Raw genomic sequence first — 16035 nt, 5'->3', positions numbered from 1 at the left:
GTCTGGAGCATTAATAGGTTATACTTATCTAATTTTCTGCAGACTATAATGAAGATTCTTGTCAGGGAATTTTAATTTTGCATTTTTTTTGTGTGATTTACAGACAGATGCCAGTGTCAAGGCCATATTTTCAAAAGTGATGGTTATTACAAGTAAGTTATTTTAAATCTATATAAAATTTAAGATTTAATTGAAATATTTTTTGTAATTGTTTCATGCAGTGTGTCGTAATAGGCTATGACAACATAGGAATTTCAAATTTTCTTCAGTGTCTTATATGAGCAAGAGCTGGAGAAAGGATTTAGTATATAAATTTATTTTTGAGAGTTTATTTAAATCATGATATAAGCTTACTGTAAAAACTGAATCTGTGCTTTGGTGTTGCTTGTTCTCATGTGAATCTATTTGAAGTTAATTTCACTGTGAGCCAAAATTTAAAGTAAAGGATATACCTAATAACTACATAACAGCTTCTTTGAAAATATATTAATATGCTTTTTTTGTTTAAGTGATGTTAAATAAAATGTTATTTAATTGCATTTAACAGTAAATACTAAAGTATGATGTGTCATATCTCCTTTGTTTGGTGCAGGAGTAGGGAAGAGTAGCTTAGCTGGCTGGTTTTGTTTTTGTTTTTGTTTTTGTCACTGACTTGAAGCTCAAAAAGTAGCTGTTTTTGCAAATTATTTGTTTTTCCTACCACCTCAGAGATCACTGTGTATAGCGTATGGGCAGAGGGATAATCAGGAACACCTGGAGGAATGCTTCTACTTGAACTTAAAATGAAGAGATTTTAAGATGGATCTGAGATGCTAAATATTCCAAGATGTGTGTGGACATAATGTTAAGACACTGAGGATTATAGTAAACCTAACTCACTGGGTTTTGGATTAAGTGATGAAAGTTTTAGCATGAGTAGAGCTTTAAGACCAGAATATCTTTCAGTCCTGGGTAAACCAGTTTTCTGTCCTCTAGGATAACTTGCTATAGCAAGTCATTTTGGGCTATTGCTTTTTTATAACTATTTCTTCAGTAGTTTAGCTGTGGATACTATGCCCTACAGGAAGCATTCTCTATATTCACATTTTTCCCCCCTCTGTCCATTTTCTTCTGGCAAGTACAGTGTTTCCCACATTCTTTTCTGAGGAACACTGGTATCCTACAGATGTTAACAGTATTGTGAGAAAAAAAGGGTTCCATAATCATGTATGTTTATAGAATGCTGAATTAAACATTTCTTTTTGTTTTCTCCCTTCTTTTTCCTTCCCCGCCTTTGTTTTGTAAAATAATAAGACTTACTGTAGTTTCATGAGATGCCTATTTATTATGAAGGTGCTTTAAAGTGACATTTTCCAAAATTATCTGAAAACAATACCTTTTTCTGAACACTATTAAACTCTAGTGAACGGCTAGTGATCTTTGGAACACAGATTGCAAAGTGCCTGCACTAGCAGTTTTCCATCTTGCCCTCAGGTGCTTATTATGTAAACATTTAGTTTATCTTCTATAACTGATCATGTTTATTTGTTGCACTGTAATGTGGTTCTCTTTCTTTGCAGTTGATTTTTTTGTATTATAGAAACACGAGAAGGTCATAAAGCAAGTACTTACGATTAATGTATTAATGAATTCTTACTACATTCAGTGATTAAATCACTCTCACCAGGATTTAACATTTCAGAGTTGTATGTGAACTTAAAGAATGCATGTATACTGTATTCATATTTTAAGATTCAGTTGAATTTCTAGTATTTTTATAGTCCTATCTTACAATTGTTATTAGAGTTATTTTAGTCTGGTTCTCTTTAACAGTTAAGTAGCCAGAAAAAAGATACTAGCATCAGCATTTTATTAGCTCTTGTAAGTGTTTTCATACATAGACACCTTAGGAGAGTAGTATAAAAATCATTTTTAATTCAAAGACTTATCCTTTTTCATGCAGTAATGATATAACCAGTAGTAACACCTGGAATATGTTGCTCAGTATATGTCAGTGCTAGATAGCATGCGTGTATATGTGAATTATTTCTGGGTTGGTTTAACGATAATCATGGAAATACAGGAAAATAGTTTCTTAAAGGGGAAACTTATTGATTAATCTCTTGCTATGAATTATAAGAGAAGAATGTATGCAACAAGCTCAAGGGGAGGTAATAAAAGTGGTATTATTCCTGTTGACATTTAATGCCTTTAAATATTGTAAGGGGTTATTTAGAAATAGCCAGTTTAGTCTTTTCCCCTGTATAGATGTCCCTTCACAGTGATCCTATTTTATATTTCTAAAGAGCATATTTTTATTTGTGAAAGTTAACTGTTGAAGGTGCCTCACAATTTATTTTGTTAAACTAAACCAAATTCATAGGTAAGGATTATAAAAGTAATAAAAAGAATGAAAGATGTCAATCTTTTATTATTTTGAGATTTTCTTTTGTATTTTAATTGAATTTTAATTTATTTTAAGGAAATTTGCCAGATCCTGGTAAGGCTCAGGATTTCATGAAGAAATTCACACAGGTGTTGGAAGATGATGAGAAAATAAGAAAACAGTTAGAAGTACTTGTTAGTCCAACATGTTCCTGCAAGCAGGCTGAAGGTTGTGTGGTAAGGAGAGAAATTAAAAGAGCTCAATTTGAAAAAGTCCTCACACCTTTTTTTAGTTCCCCATTTTTATAAAAAGTAATGTATATTCATTATGTAAAATTTAGAAAATGTCACAAATAACAATACAGATAAACTATAATCTCTATAGAAACAATTGCTATTAATTTTATGGTATATATCCTTCTCAGATGAGATTATATTATATAGTTTTGAACATTTTACTTGATTGTCATTAAACTTTTTGTAGGAGTTAATAGCTACATAGCATACCATTGAATATATGTACATAATTTATTGAGTAGTCCACTGTGTTACACGTTGAGATTTTCCCCCACTTTTTGATTAAAGAGTAGTATAATTAATGCCTTGATAGCTAAATATCTTGATTATTGTTAAGGATAAATTCCAAGAAGTACAATTGCAAGGGTTAAAGGTCCATTTTTAAAGCCTTTAATATTTATTGGCAAATTGTTCTCCAGAACTGAATTAGGCTTATGGTAATCACCAGTAATGAGAGTGACAGTTTTCTAACTCATAACAATATCGGCCAATATCATTGCTGGAAACAAAAACCAAATAAAAACAAATGAAAACAGTTATTTTGATGGATTTGTGTTTATTGGTTGCTAGTCATCTGACCGTTTCTTCTCTTTTAGTTTATTGGCCATTCGTATTTTTTTTGTAAGATGTGTGTTTATAATCATTGCCTATTTTTATAAAATGGTATTTGTCTTTATCATATTGATTTGTTAGTTGTCACATGGTATTGTCTGTTAAGTTGCAAATAATTTTCTCTCAATTGTAGTTTGCTCTTTCATTTTCTTTGTGTTCTTTACATACCGAAGTTTCTATTTTCATCTAGCTGAGTCTGTCACTATTCTCCTTATGGTTTTTGCTTATGGTATCCTGCTTATAAAATCTTATTCTGTCGTAGGTCAATGAAAATATTTACTATTGTCAGTGTTTCTTAATTGTTACCCATGTATCTTGTGAGATGCTTTTGAGAGAAGATTATTCTTGGCTCCATCCAAGATCAACTAAATGAGAATCCTCAGACTTAGATGTAGGAATCTAAAGTTTTAACAAGCTCCTCTGATAATTGCTTGCTGAAGTTTGTATATCCAGTGATCCTTGATTTTATTCTTTTGTGGTTTTATCCTTTTCAAATATTTTTGGTGTAAGGTATGAAATAAAGACCTACCATTGTTTTTATTCCAAATGTCTGTCCAGTTATTTTAATACAATATATTGAATAATCTGCCTTTTTCCTATTTACTTGAAATGGTACCTTTCCCATATGCTAAATTCTTAATCCAGCCTTTTTTTTTCTGGATTTATTCAAATCTAATTGATTTGTTTATTCTAGGACCAGTATTAAATGGTTTTTATTATTGTAGGTTCTTAACATTTTAATGTAATGATTTGTTTAAACATACTGTTATAATATTTTAAAAATCTGCTTTACAGCGTGAAATAACTAAGAAGTTGGGCAACCCCAAACAGCCTACAAATCCTTTCCTGGAAATGATCAAGTTTCTCTTGGAGAGAATAGCACCTGTGCACATAGATACTGAATCGATCAGGTATTTGTATATAAAAATATTAAGATTTATTCATTCACACATTTAGGGGGTTAGTTACTATTGAGTACCTGCTATATACAAAACAACAAATAGCTACTCATCTGTATATATTTGCATATATACTCATTTATGTATTTGTATGTGTGTATATGTATACATTTATCTGTGTGTATCTGTATATAGTTTTTATTATTTATTTTAAGTAGTGGTTCAAATTATGTGAGAAATTGTCAATCCAAATCTAATTTTTATCTGTTAACAGTATACCAGGAACTCCTCTTTTTTGTTAGCTTGCATAGATTAGATAATATAAGCATATTTTAGGCCAGGCTCAGTGGCTCACTCTTGTAATCAATCCTGGCACTCTGGGAGGCCGAGGCAGGAGGATTGCTTGAACTCAGGAGTTCAAGATCAGCCTGAGCAAGATCAAGACCCCATCTCTACTAAAAATAGAAAAATTAGCCCCGCATTGTGGCATACACCTATAATCCTACCTACTTGGGAGGCTGAGCTAGGAGGATTGCTTGAGCCTAGGAGTTTGAGGTTGTGGTGAGCTGTGATGATGCCACTGCACTCTAGCTGGAGCAACCGAGTGAGACTCTGTCTCAAAAAATAAATAAATAAAATAAAATAAACATATTTAGTTATTCCCTCAAGAAAAGAAAACTAGGTAAATCTGTTACGAAGGAACATGTGATGCATTTTCACAGATACTTGAAAAACTGAAAATGTTTTTTACCCTCCTTTAAAGTTTCAGCTTCGCTATTACCTGACTGTAACACCTTGGAAAATTGTTTCTTTTTATATCTGCATTCCCTTTTGTGAAACGTGGGAAGAGGTTTTTTTAAAAAACTTTTTCCTAAAATGTTTTCAACTGGTTGAAAAAATAAAGTACTTATACAATATATATAGCATACTGGTTCATTAGTCATCAGTGGTGTCCTTTGTGGGGTATATACTAGAATCTAAAGTAAGGAGTACTAATGATTTTTCATCCCGTACTCAGTGAAGCTCTTTTTGTGATGTTTTGTTAGGGAGGGCAATTAGGTATAGCTTTGGGTCCTTTTTTTTTTTTTTTTTTTTTTGAGACAGAGTCTCACTCTGTTGCCCAGGCTAGAGTGAGTGCCGTGGCGTCAGCCTAGCTCACAGCAACCTCAAACTCCTGAGCTCAAGCGATCCTCCTGTCTCAGCCTCCCGAGTAGCTGGGACTACAGGCATGCACCACCATGCCCGGCTAATTTTTTTTTTATATATATTTTTAGCTGTCCATATCATTTCTTTCTATTTTTAGTAGAGATGGGGTCTCGCTCTTGCTCAGGCTGGTCTCGAACTCCTGAGCTCAAGCCATCCTCCCACCTCGGCCTCCCAGAGTGCTAGGATTACAGGCGTGAGCCACCGCGCCCGGCCGCTTTGGGTCCTTGACTCCTCACAAATAGACCTTACTTTGGTTACCTGGTAATCACTTTGTACTCCTTTTCATCAGTTTTCATTTGAAGAGGTGGTTCTGAGATTTAAAAAATAAAACAAAGACTAGAATGCTCTGTATTAATAAGAGGAAGAATCTAAATCAGACTAAAATTCATTAATTTAATAAATAATCCCATGCCTTCTCTATTCAAAGCAATACTAGTCAGTTATTGGCAAAACATACTCTCTGCTGTTCATCTGCCTTCTGTCTAGTAGTAGAATACATATTTTTAATCAGGAGATTACGTCGTGGTTCAATAAGATTAGTACAAATAGAGTTCAGGGAAAGAGGCTATCTCTAAGGGGTAATACTTCAACTAAGAGGGAAGAATGGGTAAGATTTTGTTTCTAGAAAGATGGGAGAAAGTTTTTTCTCGGCATTGAGGTTAACAGAAATTAAGTTATCTGGATAGGAAAGAACAGGGATATTTAGAAAATGATTGCCATCTATTTAAGTTACAATATGGAGTGGTATAAAGTTGTTAATGAGATGATCCTTAAAAACTAGGTTGGAATCAGAAGGCCTTTGAGACTGAGCTTTAGAGCTTTTACTTTATTCTTTGATCTGTTGAGAACCATGGATGATTGAGATGACAGTTAGGAGGAGGGCAGTAGAAGAGATAGCTTGCCAAGGTATTATTGTAATTGTTTATGGGTGGTAGTGGGATGGAAAGGAAGGAACACATTTGTGGGAAGTTTTAAAAGAACAATCTAAAAAATTGTCACCTTACTGGAAATGGTGCATAAAGGCAAAGAAGAATCAGAAATATAAGGGTTCAAGTTCAAATGATGTAGAGAATAATAATACCTTGAAAAGAATGAAGGGAGCTATTTTTGAAGGATGTGAGAAATGATGTGCTTCTTATTTGGCCATAACAATATTTTTAAAATCAAGGAATGTTGAGTTTAACGTGAAACTGTGAAAGGGGATTGATTAGTAGTCTCCTGAGATTGCATAGAAAGAAGTAAAAAGATGGTGGACAGAACCTTGGAAATTTTTTTACAGTAGAAAAATTACAGAAATGTAAGAAGACTATACTGTTGCAATGTTTTGAAATTTGAGATGGAGAAAGTTTTCAGAAGTAAGATATACTATGAATAAACAGAGACTGAGGATCAACAAACAGGCCTTTGGCTTTAGCAGTCGGGGTCATAGTGATCTAGAAGGATATATCAAAACATAAACTATAACCGGTAGCAATTAGTGCTTTATAACATGCTTGGGATGCTAAGAGTTTTTCATGTTTTAACTAATTTTACTTCTTTATGAGATGGCAGCTATTATTTTTCCCATTTTATAGATAAGGCGCAGTGAATTACACAGATGTTGAGTAGCTTTCCCACTTCTGGGAAGTGGAGAACAGCATTTAAACCCAGGAAGTCTGGCTCCAGAGCCCATTTGGTTAACCACCATACTGTACAGTGAGCCTCCAGAAAGATTATACTTTCAGTCTCCTCTAATAGTCAATAAGTGTCCATTTCACCTGACTCTTTCCAACAGTGGTTATTAACCTTTTCCGTCTTTGTCATTTTATAAGTGAATGAATGATGGTACCATTTAAAAAACTTTTGTATTACAAATAAAGTTGAATATTTGTTATTCAAGCTGAACTTTTTTTTTTTCATGTTTCTTCGCTAATTGCATCTTTTGGGAGAATGCCTTATTTTTCTATGAGGGACTCAGAGGAATTGTCTTTTTCTTATTGATTATACAAATGCTTTATAAAACATAAGGCTGTCATCCTAGTTGGATTGCCTTTTAAATCCCAGGCTGTCATCCCCAGTGGATTGCTTGAGATTAATAAATACTAAATTATATAATTAAGTATGTCAGTCATTTCCTTTATGGTTTCTTTCTGCCTTTGGTATCATATTAGCAGTTTTGTTTTTTACATTTAAATTTGTAATTAGCCTGGAATTTAGTATAAGGCAAACATAGAGATCCAACCCTTTTTTTAAGGCATGCGATAGATAGTTGTACCAACTTCATTTGTTCAGAAATTCATTTATTCTCATTTGATTTGAGATACTCCTTTATTATAGCATAAATTCTTAGATGGTTCGGACCCTTACTGGATTTTCTTTTTGGTTCTTTTGTCTTTTGAGGTTATGATACATTTTTATCTCATAGGGGAAGTTCTTTCATCCCTCTTCCCATAAAATTTATTAGCTGTTCATGAACATGCATTAATTCTTCCAGATGAGCCTTAGTGTGTATTTGTTGAATCTTGCCCAACACCAAGAGACTTACAGAAAAATATATTTCTGACTTGTCATTATGAATAGATAGCCCCTCTCTGTTTTTTAGGTGGCTTTTGCTGATACAGAAAAGCACTATTAATTTTTGAGTGTTTTGTTGGTGTTGCTTCACTGAATTCTTAGTATTTTTAAATTGTTTTTCAGTTGCTTCTCTTTAGTCTTTTGGTTTGATGTTTTTTCCCCAGAGATTTTTTTTTTTTTTGGTATGACTGTTGTTCTTCACTTATAAGTTTAGTTGTACTTCTTCAGAAATGCCTTTCCTAATTACCTTGGCTAAAGAACTTCACTTCTTGTCATGGCCTTTTTTGTAGTCCTCATTGTTCTCTGATGATCTTTTTTATGTGTTTGCTTTGCCTTCCTTCACTAGACTGAGAGCTTCATGCCTTCAGTCATGGAAGAAAATAATGAGTTTAATTTGGGGTATGTGCTATTTTTCATTCCTGTGGTATATCTAGGTAAAAAAATCTTAGGGGTCACTGAAAATATGGGAAGAGGATTCAGATTGAAGATTTCAATTTAGGATAGTTGGAGAATAGAATAATCAAGGAAAATGAGCAGAAAAAGAAGAGAAACACTCTCAGAAATATCAGCTCTTAGAGGGATGATAAATCTAAGGGGACCCTGTAAGGGAGACAGATACATTTGACTCGTAGCTTGACTTTAAATTTGAGGACATAATATTTTTGTACAAACATATGTTTACTAAACATTTTAAAAAACATTGAATAATTCAATTTTCTTATATTTTGGTATGTTTTATGTTTCTATTTATCCTGGTGTTTTTTGTAAAAAGAACAAATACTCATCAGTGTAAATGATTATTTTAGAAAATTGTCAATGTATTACAGCTGTTTATTTTAAAGTAATAAGCTTGTTTTTAGAAGAAAGTTTGAAAACATTGTGTTTCCCTTTTGATCTATTGTAGTTCCTTTTCTAATGTTCTAGTGAGGTTTTATCGTATGTCTGCTATCTAGGTATTTTTATAACTTTTAGGAGCTGGCTGATGTGTTTCTGACTCTTGCAGCTCTGCCTGACACGCTATAATATTTGGCAAATGGTTTGAAAGTGCTTAAGGTTGCCATTTATCCTTTTTTATTTCAGTATATATTTTTCTACTTGCTGGACTAATAATGAATTTTAGATAATTGAAAAATCTATCATTTTTGTGTTTGGGCTCAGGCCATCCATGGAAAAGACAATAATAAAGATATTGATAGCCTTAATAAAGAGCAAATCAAATAACATTTTTACTTCATTTGAATGGGCAAGGGAAAATAACTGCTTATGAAATGAAGCATCTCGAAGTATTTTATTATAGTTATTTGTTTTGCACTAGTGTTTGAGAAACAGCTATATCATTTGTATGTGGTTTGGATGTAGTGTATATATAAGATTTAGGATTTTCTTTGACACTGCTATTAAATAACAGTTGAAAAAATGACAGTTTTATTTTTTGTCGTACTTCAGTGCTCTTATTAAGCAAGTGAACAAATCTATAGATGGAACAGCAGATGATGAAGATGAGGGTGTTCCAACTGATCAAGCCATCAGGGCAGGTCTTGAACTGCTTAAGGTAAATGTGTATTTGAAATCAAGTGCCTATGTAGATAACTGTTAAACATACATAGTTTATATTACCGTTCTTGAGGTTTGCTTCTTAAGTTTATATAACGTAAAGTTGTTTCAGTTGTTTTAGATAATTTAAGAATTGCATATTTGTTCTGACATGTAAGCTGAATATTTTCAGATTTAAATTCTATAATCTAGCCCTGTATTAATTACATTAAAATAGTGGAGTATAATTTAAGGTATCATTACTGAGCAGAGAAGGTACTGACTACCACAGAATGAGCTAGATTCTTCCTAAAACCCTATTTTAGTTTTTATTTTGTTTCGTAAAACATACTACTGCCTTTTACTGATTATAAAACTATCAGGTCATTATTGACAACTTAGAATATATAAAATGATAAACAAAACATTTGTAGGCCCATCATATACAAACATTGATCAGTTTCTCGTTTCCTTTTAATCTTCAAAAAATGCATAGTGTTATATAGTTGAGATCAGACTGAATGTGCAATTTTGTATCCTGAACTATTTTTTCTTATTAAAGTATAAGCATTTTCTCAGTATTTTTAAGAGTATCAAAACAGATCTAATTTTTGGCTGTCATTTACTAGCCGTGTGCTTTGGGGCACATTATTTGCCTAGCTTCTTCATCTGAAATGGAGATAATTAATTAAGTACTTATCTCACAGAGGACTACATTAAATCATGTACAGGACAGTGCCTGGCTCATAGTAAAAATAATAATAGATGTTATTTTTTGAAATGCTCATTAGTCCACTTTTGGGGTAACATAGTGTTACTGTTTTCCTGTCCTGTTGCTGGCTATTTAGATTTTTCTAACTTTATTCTTATAAACAGTATAAGATGAATATTTCTCTTGGTAGTGTCTTTTTTTTTTTTTTGAAAACTAGAAGGGCATTAGTGGGTCAAAGAGGATGATCATTTTCAAAATTCTTGGATATGTGCATTCAGATTCTTTACAGAAAAATTGTACTATATTCCATCAATAGTGTATGAAGGTACTCATGTTCTTAACCCTTACAACATGGAAAATTATAAATTTTAAAACAATCTGCACATCTGATAAACAAAAATGATGTTTTAATCTGCATAATTATTACTAATGAGGCCCATCTTCCATACGTTAATTATTGGTGTTTTTCCTATGGTGAATTCATTATTTTTATCTTTTATTCATATATCCACTGATATCTCAAACTTTTGTGTTTTTTTTAAGGGATTTGAATGAGCTTTTTATTTCCTTTGCTTTTTTATGGGATATATTTGACATATAAAAAATGTATTCTATAATATGTAAGTTATGAAGTATATAATAAAATGAAACCAGTGAAAAGTAAATAGAATGTTAAATTAAATTGACTATTAAAAATACTGTTGAAGATCCTTGAGTAGTTTTTCTTCTTGACTCACATCTCCCAGATATTACTGTCCTGAATTTTGGATTTATTATTCTCTTAACATTCTTTATAGTTTTATCCTCTATAACTATGTATATATCTCTAAATAACATATTGCTTAATTTGATTATTTTCAAGTCTTATAAATATGACATTATGTGTAGTATTTTTTTTTGCTTTTTTTTTTTGGTATGCCAGATTTGATTCCCATTGCTTATACATGTTCAGAGAGTTTTTATTGTTTTTGTTTTTTAAAATCTTAATCCATTTGAAATTTATTTTGAAATTGTGTACGGGGAGGTCTAAAATTGATTTTTCTCCCAATAGCTATTCAGTTTTCTCAGGACTGTTTTCTGTTGCATTCTTTATAATTAATTACAATTTATGTAATCTAAATTCTCATATATGCTAAGGTCTATTACTTTGCTTTTTCTGTTTCATGATTTTCTAATGTTAGTACCATGTTGATTTGGTTAGTGTAACTTTATACTTTTTTTTTGGTTTTTACTATCTGATAAGTGTTTTATCCCTTTCCCTAGTTTACTTTTTTCAAAACTGTTCTTAGCTAGTCTCCTATAGGGACCTTTATTTAGAAAATACTTTGTTAAATTCTTTCTGTCCTCTTTTCTCTTATCCTCATCCCCCCTCCCCCCAAAAATACCCCAAACAGTAATCAAAATCCAAATTATTTTGACTAGAAGCATAATAACATGTAATTTAATTTTGGAAGAAATGACTTCTTTATATCATGCAATCTTTTTGCATAGGAACATTCTGTTATATATTTGAGTTTTAAGTTTTAGTTGTAATGCTCTCAATTTCTTGTTAGCTTAGTTATTTTTGTATTGACTTTGGTTTGTACTATTTCTAATGTAATATTTTGGATCTGTGTTTTAAAGATGAAATGGTTTTACAAATCATTTTTATGATCAATTTTGTAGGTACTCTCATTTACACATCCCATTTCCTTTCATTCTGCTGAAACATTCGAATCACTCTTGGCTTGTCTCAAAATGGATGATGAAAAAGTAGCAGAAGCTGCATTACAAATTTTTAAAAACACAGGAAGCAAAATCGAAGAGGATTTCCCACACATCAGATCGTGAGTTGAGTTTATTATGATAAATATTTTGGGCATCAGAAAAATAATTTTATATTTCTTGATTTATGTAAAAATTGGAATCTTTCAAGTTTTGAGGAAAATTATCTAGGTTATCTTAAGCCTATACTATTCAATTTAGATTCTCCTTTTCTGGGAGAAAGCACTGATTGGTATTTTAGAAGATACATGAAAATGGGGGATAAATATGGCATATCTTTCTGAAGCATCAGCTTAACAGTCCCTGATATATTATGGCATAAACAATTCACATGAATTTAAGGTACAATGGGAAATTTCAAAGGTGTACTCTTTACTTTCCTCTGTGATTAAGGGTACTGGACCAAAAATTTTCAGAAGCAGTGCTTTACTTAACGTAGGGAAGTAGGGAAGCATGGAATACTCAACAGCAGTGTAATTTTTTTCTGCATTCCAGTATTTCTAAGAATTAGAAATTGAGCTGTTAATCCTAGGACTCTGTAATAGTGGTTGATCATTGTTCAAAATTATATAATAATAGCTCAGAAGAATAAGTCTTCATTCCTTATAAGTACTGCATACTTCTCTATATTCATCTCTTCTCCCTGTTCCTGGAGAGAAGATCAAATGAGTGATCCTGATATTGCCATAGTCATAGGTGGTAGGTTTCACCTCTGTCTCATCACTCTGGCTTAGCCACTGGTCTGATTAGTTGTGGTTGTGGTATTATATTTCTTCATGCAGAAGAATTGCCTATGGCTCTTTTCCTCAGAAAGAGAAAATGGACAAAGCTCTTAGAGTCTCAGATACAATTTTTGTTACTCTTTTTTGTTTATGTGAACTTAATTCTAAAACCTGCTGATAAATAGGACAAAGGCATTATTTAAAATGGTAATTGAAACTTACTAGAATTTTTTAACACTATTCTGTCTGACAAGAGTAAGAAACCTTATTGTTTGGAATTGGCTTGTTAATTTTTAAGTGAGCCCAGAGCATAAGTTTCCCTCTGCCAGGGATACTGTGGCTCTTCTAGTCAGATCAGAGATTAGGGTTTGGTTTTTTAAAGACACACACAAGCACAGGCACACACACGCTCCTTCTCTCTCTCTCTCTCTCTCCCTCTGATATGTGTGTGTGTGTGTGTGTGTGTGTGTGTAGAAAAACTGTATAATTTTATACCATTTACTGAATGCCTACCAATTGTACTGTCTCATTTAAACCTTATAACAATTCAGTGAAATGTGGTTATTATCCTGTTTTTCCACATGAGGAATCTAATGTTCAGAGACGTAAATGGATCTAGGTCATATAGCTAGCAAATGGCAGAGCCAGGATTTGAATTTAGGCCTGTTTGGCTTTAATGCCTGTGGTACCATATCTGTTATGGCACAGTTCCTTTCTTCATTAGATCATTGAACAAGTTTTAGTTTGGCTTAGTCACTAGAGTTTTTTTACTATTTTCATTCTAGACTGTCTTCCTAGTATTCTTTATATATATGTATTTTAAAGTCTAATCCCATGACAGATTACCTTTATATTTTAAAGAAACATTGTTTGATATATTTGTAGGAGAACTACGAGAGCAAGGTCGAAAGGTGGACATTTTAGAACACGCAAGGGCATTTTAAAACATGTGCTGCTTTAATATGGAACTGAAGTACTTAAAATTATTTGATTTTATGTGCTGAATATATATCAAATGTCTCTCATGAGGAGAATTAACTCAACTGATAATTGAATACTTGCTGTATGCACACACTGTTCTTGATGCAGTAACTAATAATATCTTCCAGGAGATAAAATATGTATGCAGATTTAATGTTTTAAATTATTAAATTGGGTGAGTTGATTTTCAGGAAAAATAATAGAGTTAAGTTAATGTTGGTTAAACTATCTTCCCTTGAATTCACCAAAATAATTAAAAACTCAAAGAAAAATGTTTCTAAGTAGAAGCTACCACAAACTGGAATTGGCACCAGGTATGCCATTTAGACTGAATTGAATGTGAGAACACTAACAACTGATACAGAATCAGCTGTATAAGGCAAGGAATAGTAAGTGTCCTTTGCTAATTTAGAGGGAAGAGATTGAGGTATAGACATGCTTTAAAAGAATTAAGGAAAAAATGATTTCAGCTGTCATAGGACTAATAGAGAAATTTTGTGGTCATACCATTTTTCTTTAAGCCAACCTATTTTCCTTGCTAGGAAGAGTTTGCTTACCAGGAAGTTTTGGCTTAATGGTAAGACTAAGACTAAGAGGAGAATCATGAAAGAAATGTCTTTTTACCAACTTTACAGGAACAGGAAAAATTATGTGCTGACACACTAAACAAAAATAATGATGAGTTATGGGGTTTCATTCTGATTCAGCCTGTCTCTCAGGACTCTGGCTTACCCGAAAGTAGGCAGATATGCCAAAACTGAGGGTCCCCTCATAGCATATGATATGCCCATAGCCCAAGTGAATCTAGTTCTCATCGTTGTTAAGAGTTTTAACAGACTTGCTTGGAGAGAAATTACATAGAGATAAAGGACTCGCTACCTTTAGTTCTAAATTTCCTCTCTATGCTACTTAGTCAGCTGATGAGGTAACTGCGACCTTAGTTGGGAGTGTTGATGTTAATTTTTTAAGAGAAGCATTTGGTGTCCAGTCATCAGAGAGTTACTGTCTATACTTTTGTTTAAATGGCAGAGCCAGAGAGAATTTTTGTTACTCAAAGATGAATTAACAGAATACAGATGAGCAAATTAAGCATGAAACCTGTATAAATATTTTAGTATTCAAAAGATAGATGATAAGCACTATTTGGAAGAATTGAATTTTTCTAGAATAAAAAGAAAACAGCAAATGACATCTAGGGGAAAAGAAAAACAAAAAGATAATATGTGAAAAGTAGCTAAGGATAAAGAAGAACAGAAATTTATTTGCATTATAGAATATATTTTGTTATGAGTAGCAAGGAACAAAATAAACAATATGGAAGATCGAATTAGTAAGCTAGACATTGGGCTTGAAGAAAACTGCCAAGTGATTTGGAGAATATGGGCAAAAAATGAAAGCAGTTAAAGAGAATGAATTGTAGATAACAAAACATAATTGACTTCTTTTGAGAAGACAGTAGAATAATGGAAATTGGAAAATAGTAAAGAAAATCATAATAAACTTGCTTAAAATGAATGAAAACGTGAATCTGGAGATCAAGAAGACTCATATTTTAGGAAAATATCCTGGTGTAATATACTGAATTTTTAGGGATTACAAAAATTATTTCACAAACATCAAGGAAAACAAAAGTTAACTAAGTTTAGTATAGTAAAAAATTATAAGGCTGACTTATTACTTCTTTTCAACCACATAAAATTTCTGAAGTTAGTGATTCAACAGCTGAACAGTTGTGATGGAAAAAACAGTGTAACTAAAGAATTCCCTAGGTAGCCCAAGTTGTGTTTAAGTAAGGACAAATGAGGATATTCTTAAGTATATAAGGACTCAGGAAATGTATCACCCCTCTTTTATTGTGAGATCTGTCTACTCAGCTGTATGCTTCTCTCTCTTGAATTCAGTTCTGCTCATGCCCCCTAAATCTGGCTTTTGTTTTCTTCTTGTTTGAATATCTCTGGTTTGTCTTTGCCTGTCGTTTTACTCTAATTATTTAACTTTTAGATATGGCTGTGCAAATACATTTGAAAACCTGAATTTTTTTTTTAAGGATGATGTAAATAAACTGACTCAAGAAGAGGGAAGAAAGTGCCTAATAGACTATATATTTATAAAAAAAAAATTGAGAAAATTATCCTCTAATGAAAGCATCAGTAAAAGTTGTCATGAGGGAGATAGTACACATCAAAAGAAACCAGGAATTCTAATTATTTTTAATTGTTTGGAATATGGGTGGGAACCCTAATATTCTTTAAAGCCAGGATAACTAACATGGATGCTAAAATCTGGTTAAAGATATTCCCCCAAAGGAAAACTAGGGCAAATTTTACTAATATATGATTTTTTGTATAAGTAAAATATTAGCAAAAAGAGTTTATAGTAAATAAAAATATAT

The 16035-nt window shown here is 32.2% G+C and overlaps 1 protein-coding gene across 1 annotated transcript in view; it reads left to right on the top strand.

The window, feature by feature from the left end:
* The window catches only part of PDS5B (PDS5 cohesin associated factor B), a 165045-nt gene that overhangs the window by 93742 nt on the left and 55268 nt on the right, over positions 1 to 16035 (top strand). The window contains exons 15-19 of the mRNA XM_069467361.1: positions 104 to 152; positions 2462 to 2601; positions 4069 to 4184; positions 9378 to 9483; positions 11842 to 12002. Coding sequence (XP_069323462.1) covers positions 104 to 152; positions 2462 to 2601; positions 4069 to 4184; positions 9378 to 9483; positions 11842 to 12002 — 572 coding nt within the window. The remainder of the gene's footprint in view (positions 1 to 103; positions 153 to 2461; positions 2602 to 4068; positions 4185 to 9377; positions 9484 to 11841; positions 12003 to 16035) is intronic.

The sequence above is a fragment of the Eulemur rufifrons genome, chromosome 4, assembly GCF_041146395.1.
Source record: "Eulemur rufifrons isolate Redbay chromosome 4, OSU_ERuf_1, whole genome shotgun sequence".
NCBI classification, from domain to species: Eukaryota; Metazoa; Chordata; class Mammalia; order Primates; family Lemuridae; genus Eulemur; species Eulemur rufifrons.
Note: the sequence above shows the minus strand (reverse complement) of the source record. Positions and strands in the feature narration are given on the sequence as shown.